A 26,106-nucleotide genomic window follows, 5' to 3' on the forward strand; every position below is an offset into this window, starting at 1 on the left:
GGCGACACCAGTTAGTAGAATACACACAATGTTCCAGGAGTCTCATGTGAGTGTCAAAAGCTGAGCCCTGCCTGAGGATGCAGCAGACACATCTGCTTTGCAGATGAGCTGCTCAGAGCACAGGAGGAAGCTCACACAGCAGCCTGAAAAGGGCTGTGACTCCAACCTGCCAGGAGCGTTCAGCACTTGGTGGGGTGACACCAGGCCATAGCAAAGTCAGGAGGAGATGATTTGTCCAAGTGCACCTATCCATTTGCAGCACGTTGCGGTGCGTCCCGCTGCGAGAAACGAACGCCACAGCAAATCAAGGCTGCAACGAATCACCCAGCGATGCCCTCATCGTTTAAACAGCTCCAGATCGGTGCTGCATCCTTCAGATCCTTATTTCCCCGCTCACCTGGGCCCCAGAGGGTGATGCACTGCTGCTCGTGGGTCTGGCAGATGCCGTTGTAGCAGTAGCCATCCACGCCGTGGCACGCGTGCCCGTCGTGCAGGTAAACGTTGGCCGGGCACTGCGGGCCGGCCCCGGTGCAGAACTCGGGCAGGTCGCAGGAATTGCTCGACTCTCTGCAAGAAATCCCCGCTGCTTTGAGCTGCAAAACAAACAGAACTTCAAGGGCCAGCCTTGTGGCACAGGAGGAGATGTCTGCACTGGCCCGGCCCCAGCTGACTGCGGAGGACAGGGCAGGGATTGCACAGCTCTGAGCGCACCCATGAGAGCCGTGCCGGGAGGTTTGGCAGGAAGGAGGGTCAGATGAAGCTCCACACACGGCTCATGTGGCTCAAGGCAGAAGGCAACCCCAGTCCTGATGTTTGCAGTGTGGCTCCTCCTTTTGTCTGAACACAAAAACTCTGGAAAGGAGGGTCTGGAGCACTGGGTAAAATCAGATCAGAGACTTTCCCATCCAAGGCAGCTGAGCACAGAACACGGTGCAGTGCCAGGGCTCGGGAAGCCACCAGCCCACGTGATTGTGGGTTCAGATGCCCAACAATTCCCAGGTTGGAAGGTTCAACAGGATGACCTTGAATCGGTCTCAAACTGTAATGAATCTGTAGAGTTATATTTCCCCATGGAAATGTTTTGATGGGCATCGATATCTCCTCAAACTTAATACCAAGACTAATCCATGTAACTGATTCTGTCCTGTACTGATTTCCATGGATAATGATTTTTTTTTTTTTTTTGGGAACTGATGGTGGAAGGTGCCAGTCTGAACATTCACATCTCAACAGCAGCTACAAAAGCTGGGTGTGCTCCGGGAGCAGCCCTGTATTTCAATCACATTGCCTTTGGTAAAAAAAAGCAAAGGACATGAATACTGACTTTTCTAGAAAGCAATTCCTGGCTGTGGGAATCCCTCACTGCTCCAAGCTCGTGGGTTGCCACAGACACATGGCAACTTGCTGGGTGTTTTATTAGCCCACGGGCAAGGGAGGGTCTGAGAATTCAAGCAGGTAAAAGCCAGTGGGAAGTTGGCTTTTACAGAGTGTTAGGAGACCACAACAGCTGATGATCTGCTATTAAAAATACATATGCTGTTGATAGAATTAATAATTCAAGAGCCTTCCCCAAAATAAGAGGGTTCAGCATTTAATGACTGCTTGCCATGTAAGAATGAGAAAAATTAAAGCACACGAAAGTTAATGAAAAAGGAGTTCTGCATGAGCAGCTGAAGGGGCCACAAAAAGCACAGAGACAATTTAAAAGGTCTGTTGATCTGCTCCTTCAATAATTCACATTTTGGGAATTTTTTAATTGCTCACATGACATGCAAGTGCCTTAATGCTGATCAATACCAATTTACTTATCCTCCATCCTTGCTTACCGCACTGAGGGAGGGAAAAACTTGGAATCCTGCCCTCCCCACCCCGAAAAGAGACATTTCCCGTGGTTCACCTGGCAGTCCTCGCAGCAGAGCCCATGTGCACACACTGCTCCCGGGTTCAAGGCACAGGTGGTTGCGTTACAGCACGGGTTTGTACATTCCTGCATGAATTTGGAGGGTAAATTTAGAGCAGACAACGTTCAGTCACAACGAGCCGTAAATCAAGAGGCTGCCTATGGCTCTGCCAAGAAAAGCTGGGCATGAAATCATGAATTATGCATGAAACTCGACAACCTGATCCAAACTGCCTTGTCTGCCCTCAGACACAACAAGCCCAGTACGTGTAGTAAAACCAGAGAAGCTGCTGAGGAGGGCTGGTTTATTCCAGCTATGGATCCAATCCCAAATATCACAGACAACCCAAGCGCACTGACACCAACCCTGGTAGAGCACCGGGGTGTTTTATTTCCACAGGAATGGGTGGAATGATTCCATTGCCTCCAGAGAGGATCCAGGAGCTCGCTGCAGTTGCTGAGCATCACGACCACAGCTCTATTTTGTGAAAGCTGCTGGCCAGGCTCCTGTTTGGATGGAGGCTGGGGCTGCCACAGAGGAAGACCACGACACGGTTCTGTGTAATCCCTTATCAGAGTACACCAGTAACAGAGCTCTGAGATATGGAATGAGCACGAATCGCAGCCACACTCGCTGATACATCCCAATTTCACACTTGTGGATTAGATGGTGCCGTGTGTGGGCTCCTGCAAAGTTTATTGTCAGTAGAACGAGCTCGTAAGGAGCCTCAGAAAAGAATGGATTTGTTTTTCCAAAGATAATGCCCAGAAGCTGCAAGTTACACCAGCTGAGCTGGAATCTCATCTCTCTCACAGAAATAGCAGCAGATGAAATTGCTCTTCAGCTGTGTTAAGTCTGTTTGACTGAGCAAGGGATCACTAACAGTGCAGGGAACACAGGAAGAGTGAGTGGGTTAGAGTGATGTTCACAGCCTCTTGTTACTTCACTGGCATCTGAAGGCTGGAAGGAGGGCTAGTACTGACTCAACAGCAAAAACCAGAAGGACTCTCAGCATTTCACTTTTATAGGTAATATCTTCCTGGATGTACAAAGCCAACTGTGCTCTGAAGCAGAGGAACAACTTCCTGCTCCTGTTTTTGATCACTGGAAGGCAGCAGGCTACGGAAAGACTCCTGTGCAGCTGCTGCATGTCAGGAGTAACATCCCTCTGCACGTTTTATAGACTCACCTCCAAAATAATCTGAGCTAAGCAGAGCGGAGTGTCAGCCCCACTGAGGTCCTTGTGAAACACTCAGCTGCAATACCCCATCCTCTGGCCCCACAGCAGCATTCAGCAGTCCTCAGGCAGATTGGGATAAAGACACAGCTCTTGGAGTCGTGTTTCAGCAGCCTCTGGAATTTCCAGTTGCTATCTCACTTATTGCTCGCTCATTGTAGGGAATGAGCTTGGTAAATAGTTTTTGTGCCCGGGCTATCAAATTGTCAGGAATGATTTTAACATAAACAAGCAAAGAACTAGAGAGGCTCACCAAGCTTCTGGAGAATGGAGGCTGCCACCTGAAATTACTGCTGTGCTGGAGTTTGTTGTTATTATTATTAATTATTGTTGATAACAACAGCAATGATGGGAGCAGGTTTCTCACTGTGGCTCTCCTGGCTCTTCAGAGGAACCAGAGCAGCCCAACCCCAGAACAATTCCAGCACCGCCTCTGCGCTGTCAGGCTCTGTCCTGTGGACCTGGTTTTCAGCCTCTCTTTTCTAAGAGCACAAGACAGACCCTACTGGGTCAGCCCATAACTCCTCTGTCCTTGTGTCCCCCTGAGAGCAGCCAGCAGCAGGTGTTTAAGGACACTGACACCTTCCCAGTCCCCTGCCTTTCCCTTGGCTCCACGGGCACTTTTAGCACCTGTGAGAGTCAGAGCAAAGGAACTCACAGGTAACCAACACAGTCAGAGGAACAGCTCCTTCTGCTTGTTTGAAACCTGCCATTTTCTAACTTCATCTGCTCATTTCTCACGGGGAACAACCTCTCCTCCCTCACCCTTTCCACTCCCCTCACGATTTTATCAGCTTATGCTGCACTTTCCTTCATTTTCTTCTTTTCCAGCCAGAGCCCTTTCAAAACTTTGAGCCACCTTATTGCTTTTCTCTCAATCTTTTTTCACTCTGCTTTATCCTCCCTGGGATCAGGGAGGGGTAGGGAAAGCCTGCACAAGCAGTTTCAGGCACAGCAGATTTATAGAGGTCTGCTGGTGCTTTGTTTTGTTTTCCTATTTCTCCCCTAGTACTTCCTAACAGCCTATTTACCTTTTAGACCACTCCTGAGCACTGGGGCTGACATTTTCATGACACTATTTATTGCAATATGAAGTCTTGTTCCTCCATGGTCAGAGTCAGCTCAGAGTCCATCATCTTCTTTGTGTTTTTGGAATGTGCATCACTCCTCAGTGGGTCCCATTTCTCATCTTAATGCCTGTTCCAGCTGCCTCAGAAGGTTTCTCCGCAGCCCTTCACGGCCAGTTTCCATCTCCAGCAGCCCAACTAATATCATCAGCAAATTAAAGACTATTCCTCTTCCCAGGCTGTTTATGAAAACGCTGAGTTGTGTAGTCCCCAGGACACATCTCACGGATGCAGCACAGCAGATCTCCTTCCACCACATGAAACGGATGATTTACACCTGGTTGTATTTCTTATCCTTTAGCCCGATTTTTGCACGTGCAGTTTTCTCTCCTTTACAGCTGCTCGATCTCCCAGAGAAGCTTTGGTGAGAGGTTTGGTCCAAAGCCTCTCTGAACTCCTCACAGGCTGCAGGGACAGCCCTGCCCCTTCCCATCCACTTGCTAAGACCTTCAGAGCACTGTGATGGATTTGCAAGACAAGATTTTGTAAGGCAAGATTTTGTAAGACAAGAGTTCCTGGCACAAAAGCCGTGTTGACTCGTCCCTGGCACGTCACAGCTGTTTGGGCACTCGCTCCTAATTACATTTGGAAGTAATTTGTCTGACTTCTGAGTTAGCAGTTTGTAGTTTTCTGTTCCCCCGTGCAGCTGGTTATAAAAGACACATTTTCATCCTTCGAGGACTGAAGATTTTTATTTCTCTTCATTCTTTTATCTTTCCATCTATAATCTACATTAACCCTCCTTCCACAGACACCGCAGGCATTTTTGGTCATATAATCCAAAATGGTTAGGATCACAAAAATCACAGAATGGTTTGGGTTTGAAGAGACCAAAAATCATCCAGTTCCTTCCCCTGCCATGGGCAGGGACACCTTCCACCATCCCAGGCTGCTCCAAGCCCTGTCCAGCCTGGCCTCGGGCACTTCCAGGGATCCAGGGGCCTCCCCACCCTCACAGAAGATTTTACTCCTCATATCACTCATTCTCGGGATGCTGCAATACCATGGACAGAACTCAGGTGTTATAAATGACCGGGCAGTGAATTAGTAACTGATCACACAGATTTTCCGGAACCCCTCAGATTAGAGCAGTAAATCCCAAATAAATTTAATTGCACCCAAGCTGCAGTTTTTCCAGTATAACTAAAAAGGCAAAAAGACAGAAAGAAGAGGCAAATCGAGGCAGTGCTTGCTGACATTAAGTGGCTTTGACTTGAAAAGGTATCGCTAATGTTCAGAAATGAAAACAAGAAAGATAGCTGGGTTAGAAAGACATTTGCAAGCTGCTTGCACTCTATTGGCTTTAAACAAGGAGATAAGGCTGCTTCCTCCAACCTTGTTCCCCTCAAGAGTGAGTGAACTGTCAGGAAATCCTCACGGCTTGGACAAATCCAATACACTCCACAGGCAGGATGCAGCAGTATCGTGCTGCTTTAACTGTCCCCATCTCTTTTGTCTGTAGGTCCCTATTTATCACAGGAAACAAATCCCTGATCTGCTGCTGCCTTTAATTCAGATAATCAGAGAGAAGTTCAATAAAGCCAATGAGGACAGGATGTAAAAGGGATAAGGATGCCAGCTTGGATATTATTTGACCCCCCAGGTTTTGCCTATCTCCTGCTGATCTGAGGAGTCCTCTGACACATTCACTAAACTAAATGGAACAATCTTTGAAGCAGCAGCAATCTGTTTGGGAGGCAGTGAAGGCTATTTCTGTTGGGAGGTAATTGGCTAGAGGGAAAGAAAAATCCTACAGTGAAAGAGGGAAAAGTCTTGTACCTAAAAACTGAAAAATACCTGACCAATATTAATATTTCTATTTATACAGTGTTATATATATGGATAGGCAGGCCCTGGCACAGGGTGCCCAGAGCAGCTGTGGCTGCTCCTGGATCCCTGGAAGTGCCCAAGACCAGGTTGGACACTGGGGCCTAAAGCAACCTGGGATAGTGAAAGATGTCCCTGCCCATGGCAGGGGGAGAATGAGATTATCTTCACAGTCCTCTCTAACCCAAACCATTCTGTGATTGCAGTTTCTATGGTTATACTGACACAAATATAAATATATGAGTGTCTTCTCACTGACTGAAACAAACCTTCAACTAACGCACGTTTTCTTGAGAAATTTGAGCCAAGTTCTCAAACTTCTTTTGAGTTTAGCTGATTAGCTAATGCTGAAAGGAACTTCTAGGAACACGAAGTCATGGCCAGACTGCTGGACAAGCCAGAGTTTGCTCTCTAAGGATGAACAGAGCACATTCTTAACCGGAGCCCTGCCTGAACACACTCGAGACTCACTGCACTTCTGAGGTTTAAGCTGATGGGATGGAAGCAGAGGAGGGAGAGCTCCATCTTACACCAAACACACCAAACCGACCCTCCACTGCCAAAACCCTGCAGGCAGGACGTGAGCAGTAACTCCCAGGCGGTTTCTTACCTCAGGCTCCCCGCAGTCACACTCCTCCCCATCTTCCACATAGCCATTCCCACACTTCTGGCCACCAAAGGACTCCTTGACTTCGGGCAGGTTAAAGAGACACATTCCCACTCCTTTCTCCAGGCTGTTTTCCAGGTCCTTTCTACTGCAGCTACTGAAGACCATGGGGAATGGATAGCTAGAGAAAATCCACATGGAGACAAAAGGAAGGTTGTTATACGAGATGAAAACCTCTCTGTTCTGCCACACTGGTGACATTTTAGCACATCTGTGCCTTGTGTTCAGTTTTTATCACCCAGAATTGAGATACAGCAATTCACTGAGAAATTGAGACCAATCCATTAATAAATAATAATAATAATAACAATAATAATAATAATAATAATAATAATAATTTCTGACTACAAGTAAGGGATTTTTCACTTTTTCACTTCAATCTGTAGCTGCTGTTAAGGATTGGAAGTGTTCACATTTGAAATTCCTTCTCCCTCTTTTGCACATGGAGTTATAATGCAAATTACGACCGTGAGCCAAAAGAAATGCTGGGTTTGCAAGTAGTACCCTACATTGCAGGACTGCATAAGATCCTAATCCTTCTTGGAAAATTCAGCCTCAAATGGCAAATTCATTCATCTTGCTCTGCAGAATGGCAAACTTCCTGCTCTTTTCAGGAAAAAAAAAAAAAAGAATAAAAGAAAAAACCCACTGTTACTTGATAAGAGCCTGCTTCTGCAATTCATCAAAGCTGAGCTTGGGAACTGCATGATCCAAGCAAAGACAGTTCTTATTTTAAATCAGGAGGACTGCAAGGACACGGAGCTGAAAATGCTCCTGTTTGGAATTCCCACAGCTGAGTGCAGGGTTGGGCCCTGCTGTGCAGGCGCGCAGCAAAACACCCAGGCAGTGTGAACAGAACGCTCCTGTGCACTGCAAATATCAGCAGATAATTGGTGCTTTTCTCTGGCAGAGCTTAATTCCATTTCTGCCGATGAATGTTTGCAGTTTGCCTCACAGATCAGACACCACGCGAGGCGTGGGGCCGGTGTCCTAAGGGCTGCTCTGTGCTGAGATGGAATTAGCCATGGGATGCTTTGGGTTGGAAAAAGGACTCGAAGACCATTTCATTCCACCTCCAGAGGCACCTTCCACCATCCCAGGGTGCTCCAAGCCCTGTCCAACCTGGCTGTGGACACCTCCTGTGGCTGCTCCATCCACAGCTTCTCTGGGCACCCCGTGCCAGGGCATCCCCACCTTCACAGGGAACAATTTCCCCAAATATCTCATGTCCACATTGAACCACACTGAATCTGTGTCACAAAGACACTGTTGTAAAACAGCTTTGTCCCCTCAGACTTTGCCAATCCCTGGTCCAGCAGTAACTCAGCGTTTCAGGAGCTCAGGAACCAACCTGGCAATTTCCCTTTACTCACCGACTGCTTTGTGTCTCACCCACGTGTTATCAGGATTGTTATCTTTGCAGACAAGCAAGGTAACAGACAGAAACCCTGCACTGCTACACTTCAGACTTCCATTAATCTCCTGGTGTTTCTGATAGCCTCAAATGATATCAAATGACCCCTTGTTTTGGGATTGATGATGCCCGTAGGTCTCAGAAAGGGAAAAATTTCTATTGAAAAGGAAGAAATGTCTGGCAACTATCAGTGCAATAGTGCTTCCTCTGCTGACATAAGGAAGTTAATTAGGATCTTCAGGAAGGTTATGGACACATTACAGAACAGAATATATTTTGTGCCTAGTTAAAATTACCTCTTTTACAGTTTCTTCTGCAATAAAACAGCCAGCTCATTGGAAAAGAACATAAACATGAGTCTGAAGACGAAAATAATTTTCCAGTATCACTATAGGGCTTGTCAAGTTAAACTAAACAGTTTTGAGTTTCACTGACATATGACTTCAGAAAGCTAATAGGCATCTCCATGTAATAAGCTGATTGCTGGAAAATATCAGTGTTTCAGCAGAATGACAGAGTCTAAGATAAATAAAGAAATTTCAGAATAGCAGGAGGTAGGAGCCAGGCTGTTAGCTGGGCCCCAAGGGAGGACAGGGAAGGTACTTGGAATAATGGAACAGAAAATAAAGGCTCTTGGAAAACTACTGACCATTTTATATTGAGCAGTTGGAGATGTTCTTAACAGGATTCCACGAACTTCTGTCCTATCCTCAGTGTGACTGGGAAGAAACCTCACGAAATTTTGTGTACGTGACTGCGAGCCAGTAGATGGATGTACAATCCTGCCAAACAGCAGGGAAAAACCAAAGAAACCCAGATACATCTGACTGGTAAATCCTGATGAGGGCTTGATCAGACACAGCCCTCATATCAAAGTGTGAATAAATGAATTCTGCACCATCCAGGCAAGATCTTGCTCCTCAGAGGCACAGGTTTACTTTGATATCCGCTGGGGTGAGACAGGGAGACGCACCTCAAAGGGAATGAAATCCACTCAGGAACACAGTTAATGCAGATTTCCATGTGAAACCTCGCACATCACGAGAACAGCTCAGCTGCCAAACCTGTCAGTGTTCCAGGGCTGTTCCTTTGCACCCCTGGACTCCTAGGATCATTTGCATGGATTTGAGGTTTGTCTGTCCATCAGCAGGAGGGCAGAGTCCTCTCTCTGTGAGAGGTGAAATTGTGTCACTGCTGATGAATGAGCTTTATGTTTCCCCCTGAAAAGGAACTTAAAGCTGTTTCCTATTTTGAACTCAGAGATCCATTCATCTTCCGGCCTTTCCTGCTCCTGATGCCGATTTCCTCAGCTGACATCAGTGCAGCACATGGCACATGATGACATTTCCTGAAACGCTTCTTCTTTACCAAGTAATCCCCAAATAAAGCAATAAAAACCCAGAAATAAACCCAGCTGGTGGAAACAGAGAAACTTCAGGGGTAACCACACCACGCAAAAGATCCCACATCAAATGGTGCCAACTGGTATTTCATTGGAAACTTGATTGATCTTTAATGGGATATTCTGATACACTACCAGTCTTCCCTTTTTGACCAATAAAGTTCCATGGAACAGCCACAGCACTTGATTGTTGTGATTTCAGGCTGTATTTCGTCTGTCTCGGCAATTTTAAAGCTTTTTCATCAGAAGAACTAAATCCCTGGCAGATGGGATGGGAAGTCACGGATATCAGATGTCAGGGGCGCTCAAACCAATGTGTGAGTGGCTCTGGAGCTTGTGAAAAATGACAAAGGAATGGTGATGTGAAAGGAATTCATCCTCTGAACAAATGCAGGGAACTTCCTCCCACTACCCTGTAAAGAGGCTTCTGATCCCACCTGGAAGGAGCTGCCTTAGGGTGGGATAAGGAAATGGGGTCTCCACAGTAAAGTCTCCAAGATTTCAGTGACATCTAAACAGGGATGTTTGTGCTTCCTCTGGTAGCTCAGACGCTTTTTCTGTTGGAAAACCAGCTCATAAGTGCTACAGGAGAACCCTCCAGAGGTAAAAAATTCATTACCAATCTTTATACTCCATTCATCTTCACTCGAGACATCTTCTGTTACAGATCCTCGGTTTTTTTTTTTACAGTTGGAAAGAGAAAGGAAACTTTAGTCCAGCCTAACTCTTATTCTAAACTGCTGTGTCTCGTACATTTTTTACACTGTCTGAATCTGTAGATTTAATACACAATGGATCATTTTGTCAAACTGCTCTGGCTCTGGGTACAACTCGACAGAACTCAAATTGTTCCCAGCACTACCATCAGTCTCCTCAGTGGCTTTACAGCAAAGAAAATCACTTCAGTCTTTCTACCCCTCCTGAATCCACAGCATTCCTCGGTGTCTCCTTGGTGCTTAAAAGATGTGTTTAATCCCCAGCAACAAATATCCCAGCTTCCAACAGAAATAGCTTTGCCTGCTCCTGCAAATAAGACCTTCACAGTCATCAGAGGATCCCTGGTAATCGACTCCTTGGGAAGCAGAGCCTGGGCTTGTCCCATTCATTTATATTTCAAGCACTCCAGCCCTCCAAATGCCAGGTTCCTTTAGGCAGTTCTGCATTTAGCCTGTATTAGACGGCTCCTTCCATTAACTAAGTGAAGAGGCATCAGCACTCTGTCAAGTCCCATTTAGGAAGAGAGGATTCTTTGTACCAGCACCTCGTTGTCCAGCACAGGCTTCTTTTCCTTTCCCTTTTCCTTCTCTTTCTCTTCTCTTCATAAAAGCTCATCTCCAGCATCTCTATTTCAGAGGAACTCCCCTTCCTCAGGGGCTGAATGACAGGAGAGTACAAGCCCAGGAACAGAGCCACTGCCCCAGAAAATGAGAGGCTGAGGAGAGGAAAGAGCCAGAGCATTGAGGAGAGATGACCCGTGCAGGGTCACAGATGAGCTGCACATCCAGCACTGGAGCCACTGCTCGGGCTGGTGGGATGTTCCCATTACTGCCCTTCCCACTGCTCCCTCTGAAACAGGCCTGGAGGGGCACAGCCCCGAGCTGCAGGAGACCCAAACCCCTCCAGCTGCACTGCAGCACCACCTCAGGAAAGGTGGAGCTCCTCTGGTTCCTCCAGATCCTGCCTCTCCACACCTCAGAACCTCCCCTGAGCTCCTCCACCATGGAACACCACAGATTTGTCTGTACCCCATCAAGCCTCACTTGAAGGGGAATTCTCTATTCACTGCACAGGAGGATAAACTACAGGCTCACCATATCTTGAAAACATTCTGATTATCATGATTATCCCTACCCAATCTCACTTTTTGTTTCTTCTTCAAGAGCTGCAGGATTTTTCTAAAGGAACTGCGTTGTTCTGTCCCAAATGTTGGTTATGAACACACACAGAGACACTACACAGATAAACACATCTATTTATAGGGTTCATTTCTTCCAGTTCACATCACAACCTGATTATTCAGCATTATGGCAATGTTTATACAGAGCCTTTTACCAAAAGACCCTGAAGTGTTTTACAATTATTCACTCAATTAAAATGCACAAGAGCCCCAAAGAGCTCTGTTAAGCACCACCAGACCTCCCTCCCTGAGGTAATATGATAATTGGAGATTATATTAATTTTAAAAGGGACATTTTGATTTTTTTTTTTCCCAGAGCATGCTTATGGAAACAACTGTTGGCTAGCTAATTTCCAAAGGTGCAGAAAACTGGGACTGAACTTTGCCCAGAATTCCTGAAAACCCAGACCTGAGGGGCCAGATTTGGAAACAGCTCTGGCATCAGCTGTGCTTCTTAGGAGCATGAAGGTGCTCAAAGATAAGAGGGGAGCTGAGTCAGAGGTTTTCCTAGTCCAACACCTGAATTCCCAACACTTTCCATGACACCACCTTGTCTGAAGTGACCACCACAGCGACTTTGTGTCTGCCTCAACCCAAGGACCCTCTGAGATCCAAAACTATGAATATTTATTCTCCTTAATCTCCAAAATTCCTGATTTTTGGCTCACAACTGGAGGGAAGAAGAGCTATGCAGAACCTTTTACTGGAGGTTGGAGATGTGAGTCTGGATTTGTTCAGGCTCTGCAGATGTCTGAGGCAGAAATGGGTGAGTTTTCTGTTGCATATCCCAGTTTTTACACATGAACATAAAAATGAGGGGATACAATTAAAGAATAGGGATAGGGTTGTTTTTGTTAACACAGGTGTAAGTAATTTTTCCATGGAAAAAAATGGCAGGACTAGAAGGAGGAACCCAAGAATAAACCTTTGGAAACCAGAAACTCAAGCACATGAATGTTTCTAGGCCCAGGGAGGTGTTGATTTCAAGGAACTGTGACAATTTCCCAGCCTCCTCTAACTCCTGATCTAATTGACATAATTCTTTTGCACTCAGAAGCATCCCCCTCGGTCTTAACCTCCTAGATGTTATTACTGCTCTCCAGCTTCGGAAAACAACTTTTTATGGGCTCTTAAGAGAGATGAGCCTACCAGAATAAAAGTGAATTTGCTATTAGATGACATTTTTTGACACTCCATCTCTTCTGTACAAGCAAGTATGTTAATGAATTAGTAAGCATAAAGAACTTCACAGAATTGGGTGTCAAGCAGGAGATAAAATCTGGTTTTCTTTGATATTGAAATAGGTGTTCAAATACTACAGATCCCTTCATGTAGCAAGCTCTGTCACTACACGTTATTTCCTACACCTCACGTTTTAGTAGCAATTGTTTAAAATTAGACAAGTGCCGTAATGTGGAAGGACTTTTTAATCTATTTAATTAGACAAGCGCCCTAATATGGGAAGACTTTTTAATCCATTATTTAGACAACGTCTCCATTTCTAAGTACTTCTGAGGGAGAAAGACGCAAACACAGTTTTTGACCCCACCAGCAAAACAAAGGGGGAGCTTGAAGGTTGTTTCACACCTAAAGCTTTTACAAAGAGCAAATTGGGAAAATTAGGAGGAGGGAAGAAGCTGGAGGAGCCTTTGGGCTCTCGGAAGCAGCACTTGACAGAGCTTTGCCCAAGACATCAGTCCCAGAGCTGATGGGACAAATCTTTTTCAGGTGATCTGGAAAGATATAGCTAAAAACGTAGAGTGGTTTTATCTGCAGATAAAGTATTTAAACGGGAAGTTTGCCTCAAAAGGCAGAGGATGTCTGACAACCCACACTTATTTTTTTCTAGCCTGTTTTTCACTCCCTTGCTCCTCTTTTAGAGTTTTAATCCCTGGAGCATCGCTAAAGTAGAGCACGGAATTGGGCTGTGTATTTAGAGATGACATCAAAGCTCTTCTCTCTGTGTTCATGGTCAGGGACTTCAAAACAAGCCCAGATCTCTCCTACAGCTTCTGTCCCGTTCACTACATGGTGGCTTCTAACTCTTCCAATAAATAGCTGGGAATATATCACCCTGGTGGTTAATTTAATTGATGTCTGCTTGCAGGGCTTGCTGTGCTACAGTGGAATTTCCAGGCTTATTGGGAGGAAGGCCTTTCCAAGCAAATGCTTAAACTCTGCACACAAATGCCTCAAGTTTGTTTTGATTTTTCCCTGGGGATAGCTCAGATTCCCAGGATGGATTCCAGCAATCTCCCTTCAGGTGCCCAGATTGGATTGACACAGCCCCAGCTGAGGCTTGACCTCTCCCATTACACGGAAGGTGAAATTTTAACTACCTGGAATATTCAAAAAGGCAGATTTATAACGCTGGATGTGGGACTTCAGGGCAGAAAGCAGCGACGGAACAAATGCCTGGATGGTTCCCAAAAATCCATTCTGCAAGGGAACAACACTTAATGGCTTTATACAGTATAGACTGTTGTGGCAGTCACCAAAGTGCCAAATAAAACATTATCAGCGGTTACTTTCCCTCTGACAAATAGATGGTCAGAGAAGTTTTTTTTCTTGGAGGAGAGGCCTGTTGCGACTTTCCTTTGTGTTCTGGGGGTGAAGCAACACTAAACCAATTTATCAGCCCTGACAGGATCCTGACTCTGTGCTGGAGTTATCTGCATTGCAAAAGCTCCACGGGAATTGAACTCAGACAACTGTTCTTCCTGTTGGGAACCAGACAGCCAAGGAAAGGAGCTATAATCAGTTTGAATTTGCCTCTGGCTCATCTTTTGCTCTGTTTCCTTTTAGACCACTACCTCATTAATAAAAATTTGCCGAGAGTTCAGGTTTCACAATCTACTGCTTAGAATTTGAGGCTGATCCAATGCTGACTACGGGAAAAGTCAAAAAGCAAGACAGAGCAGAGGGAGGGAGGAAAAGGCCGGGTCAGGTCTGGTCCCAGGCTAAGGAAAATTGGGATGCAGACAACCTGTGCCTGCCAGCAGCTCCCGGCAGTGAAGGAAAATCTGGATAAGGAGCACAACCAGAGCGCCCCGAGTTTAAATTTGTCACACAAAGCACAACATCCTCAGCATGTGATGAGCAAATAAAGACAAATGGTCCAAACCACTGCTGAAGATCAGCTTCCTGCTGATTTCTGATTAGGGAAAAGGTGCTTTGGTTAGTTCCCAACGTGATTTTACAATCTGCTTTTGTTCCAGGAAATTACGTTCTAATTTTCTCCCTTGAAAAACCTTGGAATTGATTCTTTAAAATGGGCCAGGAGCAGACAGGGATTAAAAAAAAAAATTAAAAAAATCTGACTTTGGGAATCAGATTGATTGAAAGACCTGTCATAAAGAGGGTACTGAGGCTCAGGAGATTGATTTGGGTGAGGATGAGCCTGGACATCAGGTGAACAGATCAAACAACACCAAGTTAAGGGAAATGGACCCCAAACAAGGCTAAACCCAACCAGGAGAAAACCAGGCCAGGGAGAAGGGATTTCACAGAAAATCCTGAGTTGGAAGGGACCCACAGAATCCTGGAGTCCAGGTCCTGGCACAGAAAAACCCCAAGGATCAGCCCTCTGTATGGAGCACGTGGAGAAGCTGTTCCACTGGGAGGAGCAGAGAATGAATTGCATGGAAATGTCCCTTGGTGAGATGTGGGTGCTGGAGAAAAGAACCTGAGGCCTGCAAAAAGCTGGGAATAATAAATACCCGAGGGACAGGCTCATATTGATTTCACTTTACATCTGTACTACCCAGGCTCTCAATAAATCAGGACTCCAAGACAGGAGGATCTGACTTGCAAACAGCATTGCTCCATTTTTTTTGTTCTTTGGGAAGATCCAAAGGAAAGATAAGTGAGGAAAAACAGGGCCAGCAATCAGTCTAAATTTCCCCAGCATTGCCACTTTCCCTGCTTCTGTTATGAGAAAAAAAGCTCTTTATCCCATGTCACCCAAACCACCTCAGATGAGTGGAAATGGAGTTCTTTAAAAGATCCTAAATATAGAATAACAAGGAGTCACTTTTTCTACCTTCCCCTTTCTTTTTCTCAGAGCTGGAGCAAAATGAAATTAGCAGCCACATTGTATTTGTTTCATTATTTCAAGCCACGAGGACAGGATGGATCCAGCCATGATCTAAGACTTAGGGATCCTTAATGAGCAAATTAAAACTTTCACTCACAGGAATGAAAGGCTTTCAATAAATCTAGAAAACCCCCATATGGGTCCTGATGAAATCCTGGCTTTATTGAAATCCATGGGAGTTTTCCTCCCAGCTCTGGATTTCTCACCTGGTGCTGGCTGGCTCCCAGGAGAGCGTCAGGGGTGGAGATTTCCACGCTGTAAGAGGCAGACAGAAAGGCTCTCCAGGGCACCAAAGTTATTTCACCTCTTCTATTTCAGTGCCTTTACTCTAAAACAGGTGGTTTCTTATCTTAATCCATCACTGGGGCTGTGCCTTCGTTTGCAAAGGCTGAAGTGGAGCCTCCCTGCACCGCTGCCACCAGAACCCCCCAGTAAAACGTGTCCAGCCCCTCCTGACAGGCTTTGACTTTAGAAAAGATCAAAAAGACTGCTCAGGAAGGAATTGTCTGGTAAAAGTCTCAGCGTTTCACACATCTGTGCCAGGCACAAAGGGCTCTGTGATTCCCATGACAGCTGCGGCAAATGCAGCTGTGGGCAGCAGGTAATTACAGGGATTCAGCCTTCCAAGCCCTCATCGACTCCTTCAGGAGCTCCTGGGCATACAACACACGCTCAAATAGCAGCTTTCATGTCACCTCAAGGATTTGCCCTTTAAGGTATGTTTCCATTTTTAAGCCAGGAGTTTGGAATCAATTAACACCAATCAAAACTGGACACACTGGGAGCTTAATTCTCCATGCACTGCAGATTTATCCCTGCAGGTTGAAAAGTTTGGGGGTTGTTTTCTCTTTTTTTTTTTTTTTTTGATGAAACAGAGAGCCGAGATAAAGGGAAATGTCCTCATGTGATTTGTTCTCATGGGTCATGGCAACAGCAGCACTGCAGGAGAAAAATGTCCCTCTCAGAGCTATATTTCCTATGGATATTACAGCAACAAGACAAAAGGCAGCTGAACTCTCTCATCCCAGCATCCAGGCCAGGAAAAGTGGCTACATCTCATGGCAGAAACCCCTGCTTGTCCTTAAGTATCTGCTATAAATAATCACACCAGGAGTAAAATGTGTTTTCATTTGAGAAGTCACCTCTCCCCTTGTCAGCTTCACTTACAGCAAAGTCATGCTGTCAATCTGTGCGAGCTCTCCTTGAGAACACACCAGCAAAGCCAAGAATTTTCCCTTCCAACAGCACATCTACTGAAATGGGCAAGACTAAACCAAATAAAAAGCAATTATCTTTTTTCTTTTTGCCCCCATAGTTCTGCGTGCTAATTGTTAACAGCGACCCACTCCTGCAAAGGACTGGGAAAAATCGAATGGATTTCAAGCAACGCTACTAATTCCTCAACACAGATCTTACTTATCACAAAAATTAAATATCTCTGCCAGGCATGGAAATTATTAACCAAAAAAAAAAAAAAAAAAAAAAAAAAAAAAAAAAAAAAAAAAAAGAAGAAGGCCAAATGCACTGCAGATGTGGGGCTACTTGGAGTGAAGGGAAAGACTGACATAAATCTATTCTGTAATCTCGTGGCTGTTTCCTACTAAAGGAAGGACCAGAATGCAATGTGCTAAATTACTGGGGCAGAGGGATATGTTGCTTAAGGATTTTTTTTTTTTAAAAAAAAAAAGCAGTTGCACTGCTGGCACAACAGACCTAGCTCTGTCACAAGTAATTTATTACATCAGTGTATCAACTTTATTAAAAAAAGAAAAAAGACAACAAAGAGGTCTGTCTTTGTGCCGAGCTCAGCTCAGACTGGTTTGGAAACATAAACAGCTTCAGAGTTTAATTAGAAACTGTTTACATCTGAAAGATAATTTCATTTTCCTCAAATTGTAACAGAGGTAATTCCAGATAGTTCTGCTGACTCCAGAGTTTAATGGCTCTAAGCTGCCAGACTGAAAAATGCAAAGCGAGGTTTGAACAGCTGAAAAATGACCGAGAGGGGTCAGGAAATTCTGTGCTTACTACTAATGGTTTGATTATCTAACATTTAACAGCTCTGCAGCTACAAGATGCTGCAAAACGTCTACAAGAAAAAAAAAAGAGAACCACTCAGTAAACTAAAGTGTCCTTTCCCACACTCTGTTTCTGATTTCTTTCCCATTTCACCCTGACCTTTTTTTTTTTTTTTTTTTTTTTTTTAATTTGGAGAGGTGCTGGAAAAAGTGCTTTTCCCTTCGAGTTGATGCTGTTTTCATGGCATACCTGCCTGTGCTCTGGAGCAGTGTGCTGGAGATCCCTGGAGGGTGGATATTTTCACATCTGGAGGCTCCAGTTCAGCCTTTGAGCGACCACAATGAGGGCGACCCTACATTCTGCTTCCTCTCAAGATCATTTTTCAAAAAGGAGAAAAGTGATTGAGACTAATACTTAATACAACAAATGGCACAAGTGATAAGTACTTTCCCAGCTTCTCTTTCGGGATTTTTACTACGCTTTGTTTATTTAACTACACGTTTATAAAGTAGTTAAATTAGTATTTTTTTTCCCGTGGCAGTTCAAAAATCAAACAAAAGCAGACGACAAAATAAGAAGGCTCCTCAGAAAACCCAAACCCACTGAGCCCAGCAGCTGCCCTGGAGCCCTCAGCCACCCTGCAAGATGCAAATATTCACTTGTGCAGTGTAAAATCAGCACTGGCCTGCCTTTGATGTGCAGCCCTAAACCTCATTAATGGTAATGAGGGATCCACAGGGAGGCAGAGACCTTCAGCACCATCAAAGGGCTGTGGCACACTTTAATTAAGGGGTGCTGAGTCCCCTCAGCCTGCCCCAAGCCTGCATTTCCACCAGGAGAGCTGCACTCCTGGAGAGCCAGGCGCATCCCTGAGGAATCCTCATCCACGTGCATCCTCCTGCCTCCACAAACCTCGCTTTCCATCTGGGGGCCTCCCAGCTCCTGGATTTTCACACAGCTCCCAAAAACGCTGCTCCAGCTCACCAGAGGTGGAAGCAAACTGCAGCACAGGAGCAAAGCAGGTTGGGGTTTGGGTGCACAGGCCAACTTCTCTTCCCAAACCTGCACCAGAAATACCAGATGGTTTCAGACAGACACCCTGTACACAGATACAATCCACACACCTGAGACTTAATTAAGGAATGTTCACTAATCCAGGCTGTGACACCTCAGGGGCCCTGGGGAACATTCCAGATGCATCCTTGGACCCCAGAAGTTTGGGGAAGAGGGAGTGTCCTGATGCTGGACTCCTGCAATGACAGCTGCACGTGAATGCCAAAGCTTCTGCCAACCCTGCCCGTGCACTGAGCACAAACTCCAGAGAAATCTTCCAAGTCTGAGCACTGCAGAGATGGAATCAAAACCCTTACACCAGGAAAATCAGCAAGACCTTCCAGAGTATGGAACAAGCATGAAATGGGAATGAGGGCAGGAAGAGAAAACAAAAAAATAGCTATTTTAGATGGCTCTGATAATATATTTGCTGCCACAGAGGCTGACAATAAAACCAGCTTTTCCTTGACAGCAGAAATGGGTGTTTCTTTATAAAAAAAAAACACAAAATAAAGTGCTGCACCCTTCCTTGGCCACTGAAGATAACACCTGAAATCAAAGCACCAAACAAACTGCTCCTCACTTGCAGCAGAGCTCCCTTTCCAGAAAACCTTGGGAATTCGCCTGCAGGGAACAAACATTTCCTAAGCTCATCCTGGGATGCCTGGACCACTTCTACAACGGATCCACGGACCAGCCCATCCCCGGGGAGGCAAACAGGAATGTTCACATTCTCTGTACCTCCTAGGCAATTCTGGGTGTCACTCTGAGCTCCTCACAGACATCTGGCACTACTGCTCAGGAAAAAAACCCCAACCATCCTGTTCCCACTTAAATATTTTATCTCACCTTAATTACTACTGATGTACTCAGTGCTCAGTGCAGAATATCTAATTGCTCCTGGAGGGAATTAAAACCCAGTAAGTACCGAGGCTCTTTTTCAGAGGTACCTGGATGGTACCCACCTGATGGTCCTTCCCATGGTTAATTTCCCCCCCATTTCTCCTCATCAGTGCTTAATTGGAGTCGTTAGTTTAATTTGGGACTGTCACTCAGCTGAGTTTGAACAGATTCACAAATCAGCTGAGTTTGAACAGATTCACAAACAGGCAGCTTCCCGTTGCCTCCCTGCTTTAATTCTAACATAAAGGTTTTAATTTCACTTAAAAATTTACTGGTAACAGCGTGGTGGGTTTTTTTGGGACTGGTTAGAAAAAATGCCTTCTCCAAATCACGACAGTGAACGAACCCATATTTTTCTACTTATGGTTTCTACTCTGTGCTCTTTCTGTGTTCCTAATTGGTCTCCTCCCCCAGACCCTGCCTCCAAAAACTCAACAATTAAAGTGAAATTGTGTACTGAAAGGCAATTACTCAAAATTAGCTGTTCTTTTTCTCCCGTGAGGCACCGTTCCACAAAAATCCTCCAACGTAATAATCTATAGCTGAGAGGTTAAATTGAGCTCATTTCTCTTTTTTTTTTCCACTCATGGTCATCACTACACAGACCAGGAATTTCCACCAGGAGTGTGACAGCCCAAGCCCCACTTCCTTGTAACACTGACAGTCATTTATCTGAGTAAATTCAATTTAAAATCTGAGTGAGAGAGAAACACGGAGTGACTTTAAATTCTAGCTGTGAAAGTTGGAAATGGGAACACGAGATCCAAGATAAGAACAGGGGGGAGAAAAGGCAGGGAGAGGGGTTCAATTCTTGACTTTTCCAAAGGAGCATCACACAGAAGGAACGAGACAAAGGGGAGTTGTTGTGTGGGGAATTATCCTGAAGAAGCTGTTTCCTCCTTCCTGTGCCTGCCCAGACCTTCCTGTGTGTCATCAAGGGATCTAAATCACAATATGCCTTGGCACTCTTGGGAAAGAGGAAAGCCTGGTCTACTAGGGGCCTAGATTAAAATAAAGAGTTTCCCAAGAGATGTTCTTTCATTCAGAAGTTTGTTAAGCAAGTGTCAATAGCCATGCTCTCTTACACATCAGATTCTCCACTTCTTGAATATCTACTGCTCATTACCTGTCTTGACACAATAGCCCATACAGCATTTATACTTTCCTGAGTGTTTTAAATTATTTTGCATTTATTTAATCTTTTCCTCACCGTGGGCTTTGAGGAGAACCTTCCAGACCAATGTGAGGTGTTCCATCTCATAACAAATGTACAGAGAGAGCAATGGGCACAGGGCAGTAGGACAGACCTGCGAAAAATCTGCACCGTTCCCATATCCATGTGCAAAGGGGATTGGAGGGGAACCCCACAAAGCAGCCCTTCCCCCATTTTCCACCAGCCTGTGTCTAGGGGAAGGCAAAGAGAGATGGAACAAATGGCTCTGTCCTGGGACACAATTCCATCAGCCCTGGGTAGGATGATCCAGGAACGAGAAATGAACCTGGGAAGAGGAAATGCTTCCAGCAGGGGCCAGTGAAAGAGGACTTTGTTGTTGAAGGTATGGGCATCCCAAAGGGGGAAAAAAACAACTGTTGGATTGATGCCTTAAGTTTTATCTTTGCTGTATTTCAGGTTCTGTGCTGCCCAGGGTGCAGCTCTGAGCTCACACTCAGGGTCACTCAGCTCTCTGCACACAGCAGGGACACAAAACAAATCCTTTTCCAGATGGAGACCCAGAACAACTTTCAGGCCCAAAAACACAAAGGTGGGCTGAAGGGAGGAACAAGAAGGATGGGACCTCACAACCTGGAGCTGGAATTTGACAATTAAACCCCAATGTGCAAATGGACCAAAACTTATCAAAGTGTGAGACCTCGTGACCATTTGTCCATTTTGGGTCCATTTTGTGACCATTTTGGTTCCACCTTGGGTGTAGCCCTGGCCAGGCCCTGTACTGCCCAAGGTGTATCCTAAAGGCTTTTCAATAAATATCTGCTTTATTCTCCAGCTCTGTGCAGTCTCTGTTCCAGGTTCAGCCTTCCCAAGGCGTCAGGATCAGGATGTGACTGGGCTTGGTGAAACTGCCCGTCCCTGGAGGATTCCTGCTCTCATTAACCTCACTGAGGAAAAGGAAATGGAAAGGCACCGAGGAGCACTCCCTGTGAGAGGGAAGGAAGAACAAATTTCCAGCGTGTTCACTTCCCTGCAGACAAGTTCCCTGTGAGGATCACCTGCACAGAAGCTACAAGAGCACAGCACTCAAGGACACGGGGAAGTGGGTGAGGGGAAGCTCAACCCTTGAGTTTACAGGAGGGGAGAACACCAACTATCAAAATTTGGCTTCCCTTAAGGCTGGCAAAAAAAAATCTCCACCACAACGGAACTCAGTATTTCAACCTCTTAGTGGGAGCTCCCCTGGCTTCAAACCCCAGGGAGGCCCCTGTGCTCAATTTTGATGAAGAAGGACGTGCAAAGAGTGCATTTCCAAAATTATTAAATAAACAAGCGCTGCTAATTGGCAGCATTTTGCTCTGCAGTGCTAAATTCTGCTCACATTTGCAAGGGTATAAATCCAGCCCGATGCCTTGGGCTGCACCAGAACTCTTTGGTATTTATCTACCTGGCAGGAGGAATATTTTCACTCCTAAGAGGTGACACTTTAGGGAGATATTTGGAAAACAAGTGGAATACTGAATTGGCCTCAGTGGCTCAGCCCAGTCCCTTAGTTTCCAGATAATGAGATCTCAGTAAAAAGATTCACAAATCTCTCTAATATTCCTACTTTTTCACTTGCAACAGTCCATGTAAAAGACAATTTTAAAAACTGGAGGAATATCATTACAACAGATGCATAAAAAAAGAGGACAATGTGTATTAAATATTCCTTACTGATATGGTTAGTACCACTGTTAAATATATTTAAATATTAATATTCCATAGTACTAAATATTAATTTTAGTACTAAATATTCCTTTCTGAGAGTATTTTTACAGGAACCACCCCCATTTCTACAGAAGGATTTGGGTGATTTTCATAGCAAATATCTGAATCTCTGAAAGTCCTACATTGACACAAATTTGTGGGGTTTTGTGCTTGGTTCCATGTTATTAAAAAAACATTTTGCTAAAGTAGTAGGTCTTTAGACATTTGTAGCTCACACACAACTGGTGCTCATCTTGCTGGTATCTTTTAAGAGTAAAAAATATAGGAAGCTGATTAAAGGATAGATCCAACAGAGTTTAAATTCCACCCTGATCCCTGGAGGTTTTTTCCCACCCAGACATAATTTCCAAGACCTCTTCAAAGACTGAAACAGAAGAACTGAAAGAAATGACAATAATTGATGAAATCCCTTTAAAGTCAACAGCCCTAAACCATTCCCTTTTGTGCATGACCACACCACGACTCCAAAGTTAAATTCACAGAGGCCTTTCTGGTGTAACTCAGATATTCCCTACTTTTAGCAGACATCAGATAAGGACTTCTCAGTGCTTTTTACACTAAATTCAGCTAGGTTTTTTATATGCCACTCATTAAATCTACCTTAAACCACTTAGAAAAGCACAGAGTCAGTGCAGTGAGTACACTGAGGGCAGGCTGTCTCTCTAAATGCACGTGGGGTGCTCTTAGTTTTAATTTTTTGGCCATTTCCAGAGTGCATTTGAGATAAGGAACATTCATTTGGCCTTCCCTTAAGAGACAAGCACTTCCAGAGAGAAAAACTTTTCAGTGTTCCCTCAATAATGGTGCCCAAGGGAGTGTTGCTATCGGTGAGACACGCTGGGTAATTAAACATTCGAAGTGTTAATCTGAAATTGGTGAGATGCAGCTTGGCTCAAGGCATGAAGTGCTCCCCAGGAATATTTATCTCACAGACTGACAGCATGGTGTCGAGATAAAGCCTAAGGCTATAAACCCAAGTTTCCGTTTCTAAATCGATAATCAGTGCAAACAATCGGCCTGCTCGGGGCTGTGAAGACCACAGCTCCTCCTCAGGCACAAGCTGAATGCAGAGCTGGGTGAAAATCCAAAGAGGCTTCACAAGACTGAGCTGGTTTTCCCTGCCCAAACCTTTGGGGTGGGCAGAGCCTTCAAGGAAGGTGCTATAGAAACCCCAATGGGGGAGCTGAGCTGCCTGGAGCCGTCCCCAAGGGATGAGGAATGCAAAATCCAATTCCTCACATCCTGAGGAGCACTGAGTGGGCACAGCCTTGCTCTGACCTTGCCCCGAGCCAGCCCAAGCCCAGTGTCTGGACTGGCACATCCAGCACCCAGGACAGGATCAGATCCACCCAAAGGGAGAATGAGGACGAAGCTATTTAATGTCCCTCTCACCAGATGGGTTCGGAAAGTGTCCAGCCATGTCTGCCCTGAGAGCATCCCTGTGTTTATTCCAAAGCAGAGCAGCTGGATGCAGAACCAGTAACTCAGCTGAGCTGACAGAAGCTGGAATGCTTCCTCCAGGAGCCCAGAGCTCAGCCCTGCCTGCCACTGCTCACCATCACCTCAGCTCAGAGCCCTCTGCCCTTCACGCTGTCCCCACGGTGTGCACAGAGCCCTGACCTGTGCGGGATGCAATTCCAAGGGGACACTCACCACCTACTGTCTCCAAAGAGCTGAGTTACTTTTCTTTTCCAGACTGCAGAAGTCCCTCTCATCCTTCTCCACTCTCACAACTCTCTTTTGTTTGTCTCCCAACTTGCTGTGCTTGGCCTCTGGCCACAATCCCGATTTCTGCCCTGATGGAGGGTGACAGCTTTGCCTTTGAAGGAATTCCAAGGCTGCTGTTGGGCTGACCAGCAGGGAACAACCCTGCCCAACACTCCCTGGCCTCTCCCAGATCGCTCCCCTACTTTCCCAGAAACTTGCAGTCTTGGAAGAGGCAGAGGGAGAGCTGATCGTAATTCCCAGAAGAGGTTTTTAAGCAACAGATGAACTTTAAGCACACAGAGCGAGCGCTGGAGCTGGAAGGAACCTCAGAGAACATCCAGAGCATCCTCTGGTCCTCAGGCACATCCAGCTGTACCCACACTGCTGGCAGGTACTTGCCTCACTGGTTCTTACTGGATTCCAGTCACAGGCAATCCAATTCCTGTACCTGGCCCAGCCTGACCATCAGAGAGCTTTGGCAAATCTTACCCAATTTAATCCTTCCAGTCCTGGTCTGAACATGGAGAACTCCTTCCTCATCTCCTTCAGTTTCAACAGGACTTTCAAATAGACCCCTGCAAGCAGAGACAGCTCACCGTGCCCAGGCTCCCTGAAATTCCAGTGTCTACAGAGCACTCCTGTCCCTTGGCACGGTGCCTTTGCCACCAGCAGAGCCAGCCTTCAGTGCTGCCAGGGAATCAGGGACCAGCTCCCGGCCCTGCGCTCACAGGAGTGACCACAGCCTCACTGGTTCTTACTTCCCACATTTCTGATCTCTTTTCCTGGAATATTTCCCTCTGGACACACAACAGCCTCAATCCCACCGACCTTTCACATGCTAAAACTGCTCCATACTTAAAACAAAAGTTAGTGCGAAACTAAAAACCTGCTCTGCACGAGACAAAGCGTTTGCAGAGAGTCTAAGAGTGCATTTCCTGCATTACTGAATTTCCTACACACTCATCTCAGTGTGTAGGAAATGCATTTCCTGCATTACTGAATTTCCTACACACTCACTCACTCATCTTGGCTCATTTCCTATTGCAACTGATGCTCAGCTGGCAAGATGAGAGAAGGTGAAATTCTGATTTAACATTTGCAACGCAGTTTGTTTGGTTGTGGATTGTTTATTTTTTTAAAATTAACCAGCTGCTTACAGCACTTCTGTCTCTCAAACTGCTAACCTGGAAACACAAAGCTGCAACACTACGTGCTGTGCTCTGGTAACATTTAATCCTTTTCAGCTTGAGGAGGATAACTGCAATAAGATTCAACAGGAGTTAAAAAATGTTTTCTTTTTTTTTTTACCTTTCAGTGTTCCTGAGGCACAAAATGAAAGCACAGCTGTCCCACCGTAGCTGTAGCTGGTGTACCCTGCCAGCCTCAGCCTGGCACTTACCCAGTGGAGGGGTTCATGATGCAGCCCCCTCTGTCAGTGGACGCTTTGCAGCTGCAGCCCCTCTCCAGTGTGTCGTGATTCATCCCAAAATTGTGCCCCAGCTCATGAGCCAGCGTCACTGCTGCACCCAGGGGGTTTTCTGAGTGATCCTTAAAAAAAAAAAAAAAAGAAAAAAAAAAGAAAATCCACAGGAGAACCAGTCAATGCAGCACATAAACCCAGCTCGAGGCACACACTCCCCCTCTGAGGTGCTGTTGCCAGTCCTTTCAAATGTTTTGTAAGTCCAGCAGCCGAAGTTACTCTGTTGTTAAATAAACTCAGTTTTAAATTCATCCATGTATGGGGCAGAGTGGGAATTTCAGGCCAGCCTTTCCGGCCACCCAGTTTCCCCGTTAGATATTTGAAACGGTGGAGCAGCTGAGAGTATCTCTTTATTGGGGCTTAAAATCCTGCTGTTCAGTAAATCCCCCAAACTCCCAAGTCCCAGCAGTGGCAGAGAGAGGTCACCAGACACGG

General features: G+C 45.5%; 1 protein-coding gene across 1 annotated transcript in view; it reads right to left on the reverse strand.

The window, feature by feature from the left end:
• The window catches only part of ADAM12 (ADAM metallopeptidase domain 12), a 175,803-nt gene that overhangs the window by 22,153 nt on the left and 127,544 nt on the right, over positions 1–26,106 (reverse strand). Inside the window, 4 exon segments of the mRNA XM_040071649.1 lie at positions 398–593; positions 1,898–1,987; positions 6,703–6,880; positions 25,591–25,739. Coding sequence (XP_039927583.1) covers positions 398–593; positions 1,898–1,987; positions 6,703–6,880; positions 25,591–25,739 — 613 coding nt within the window.

Source organism: Hirundo rustica, chromosome 8 (assembly GCF_015227805.2).
Source record: "Hirundo rustica isolate bHirRus1 chromosome 8, bHirRus1.pri.v3, whole genome shotgun sequence".
Taxonomy (NCBI): Eukaryota; Metazoa; Chordata; class Aves; order Passeriformes; family Hirundinidae; genus Hirundo; species Hirundo rustica.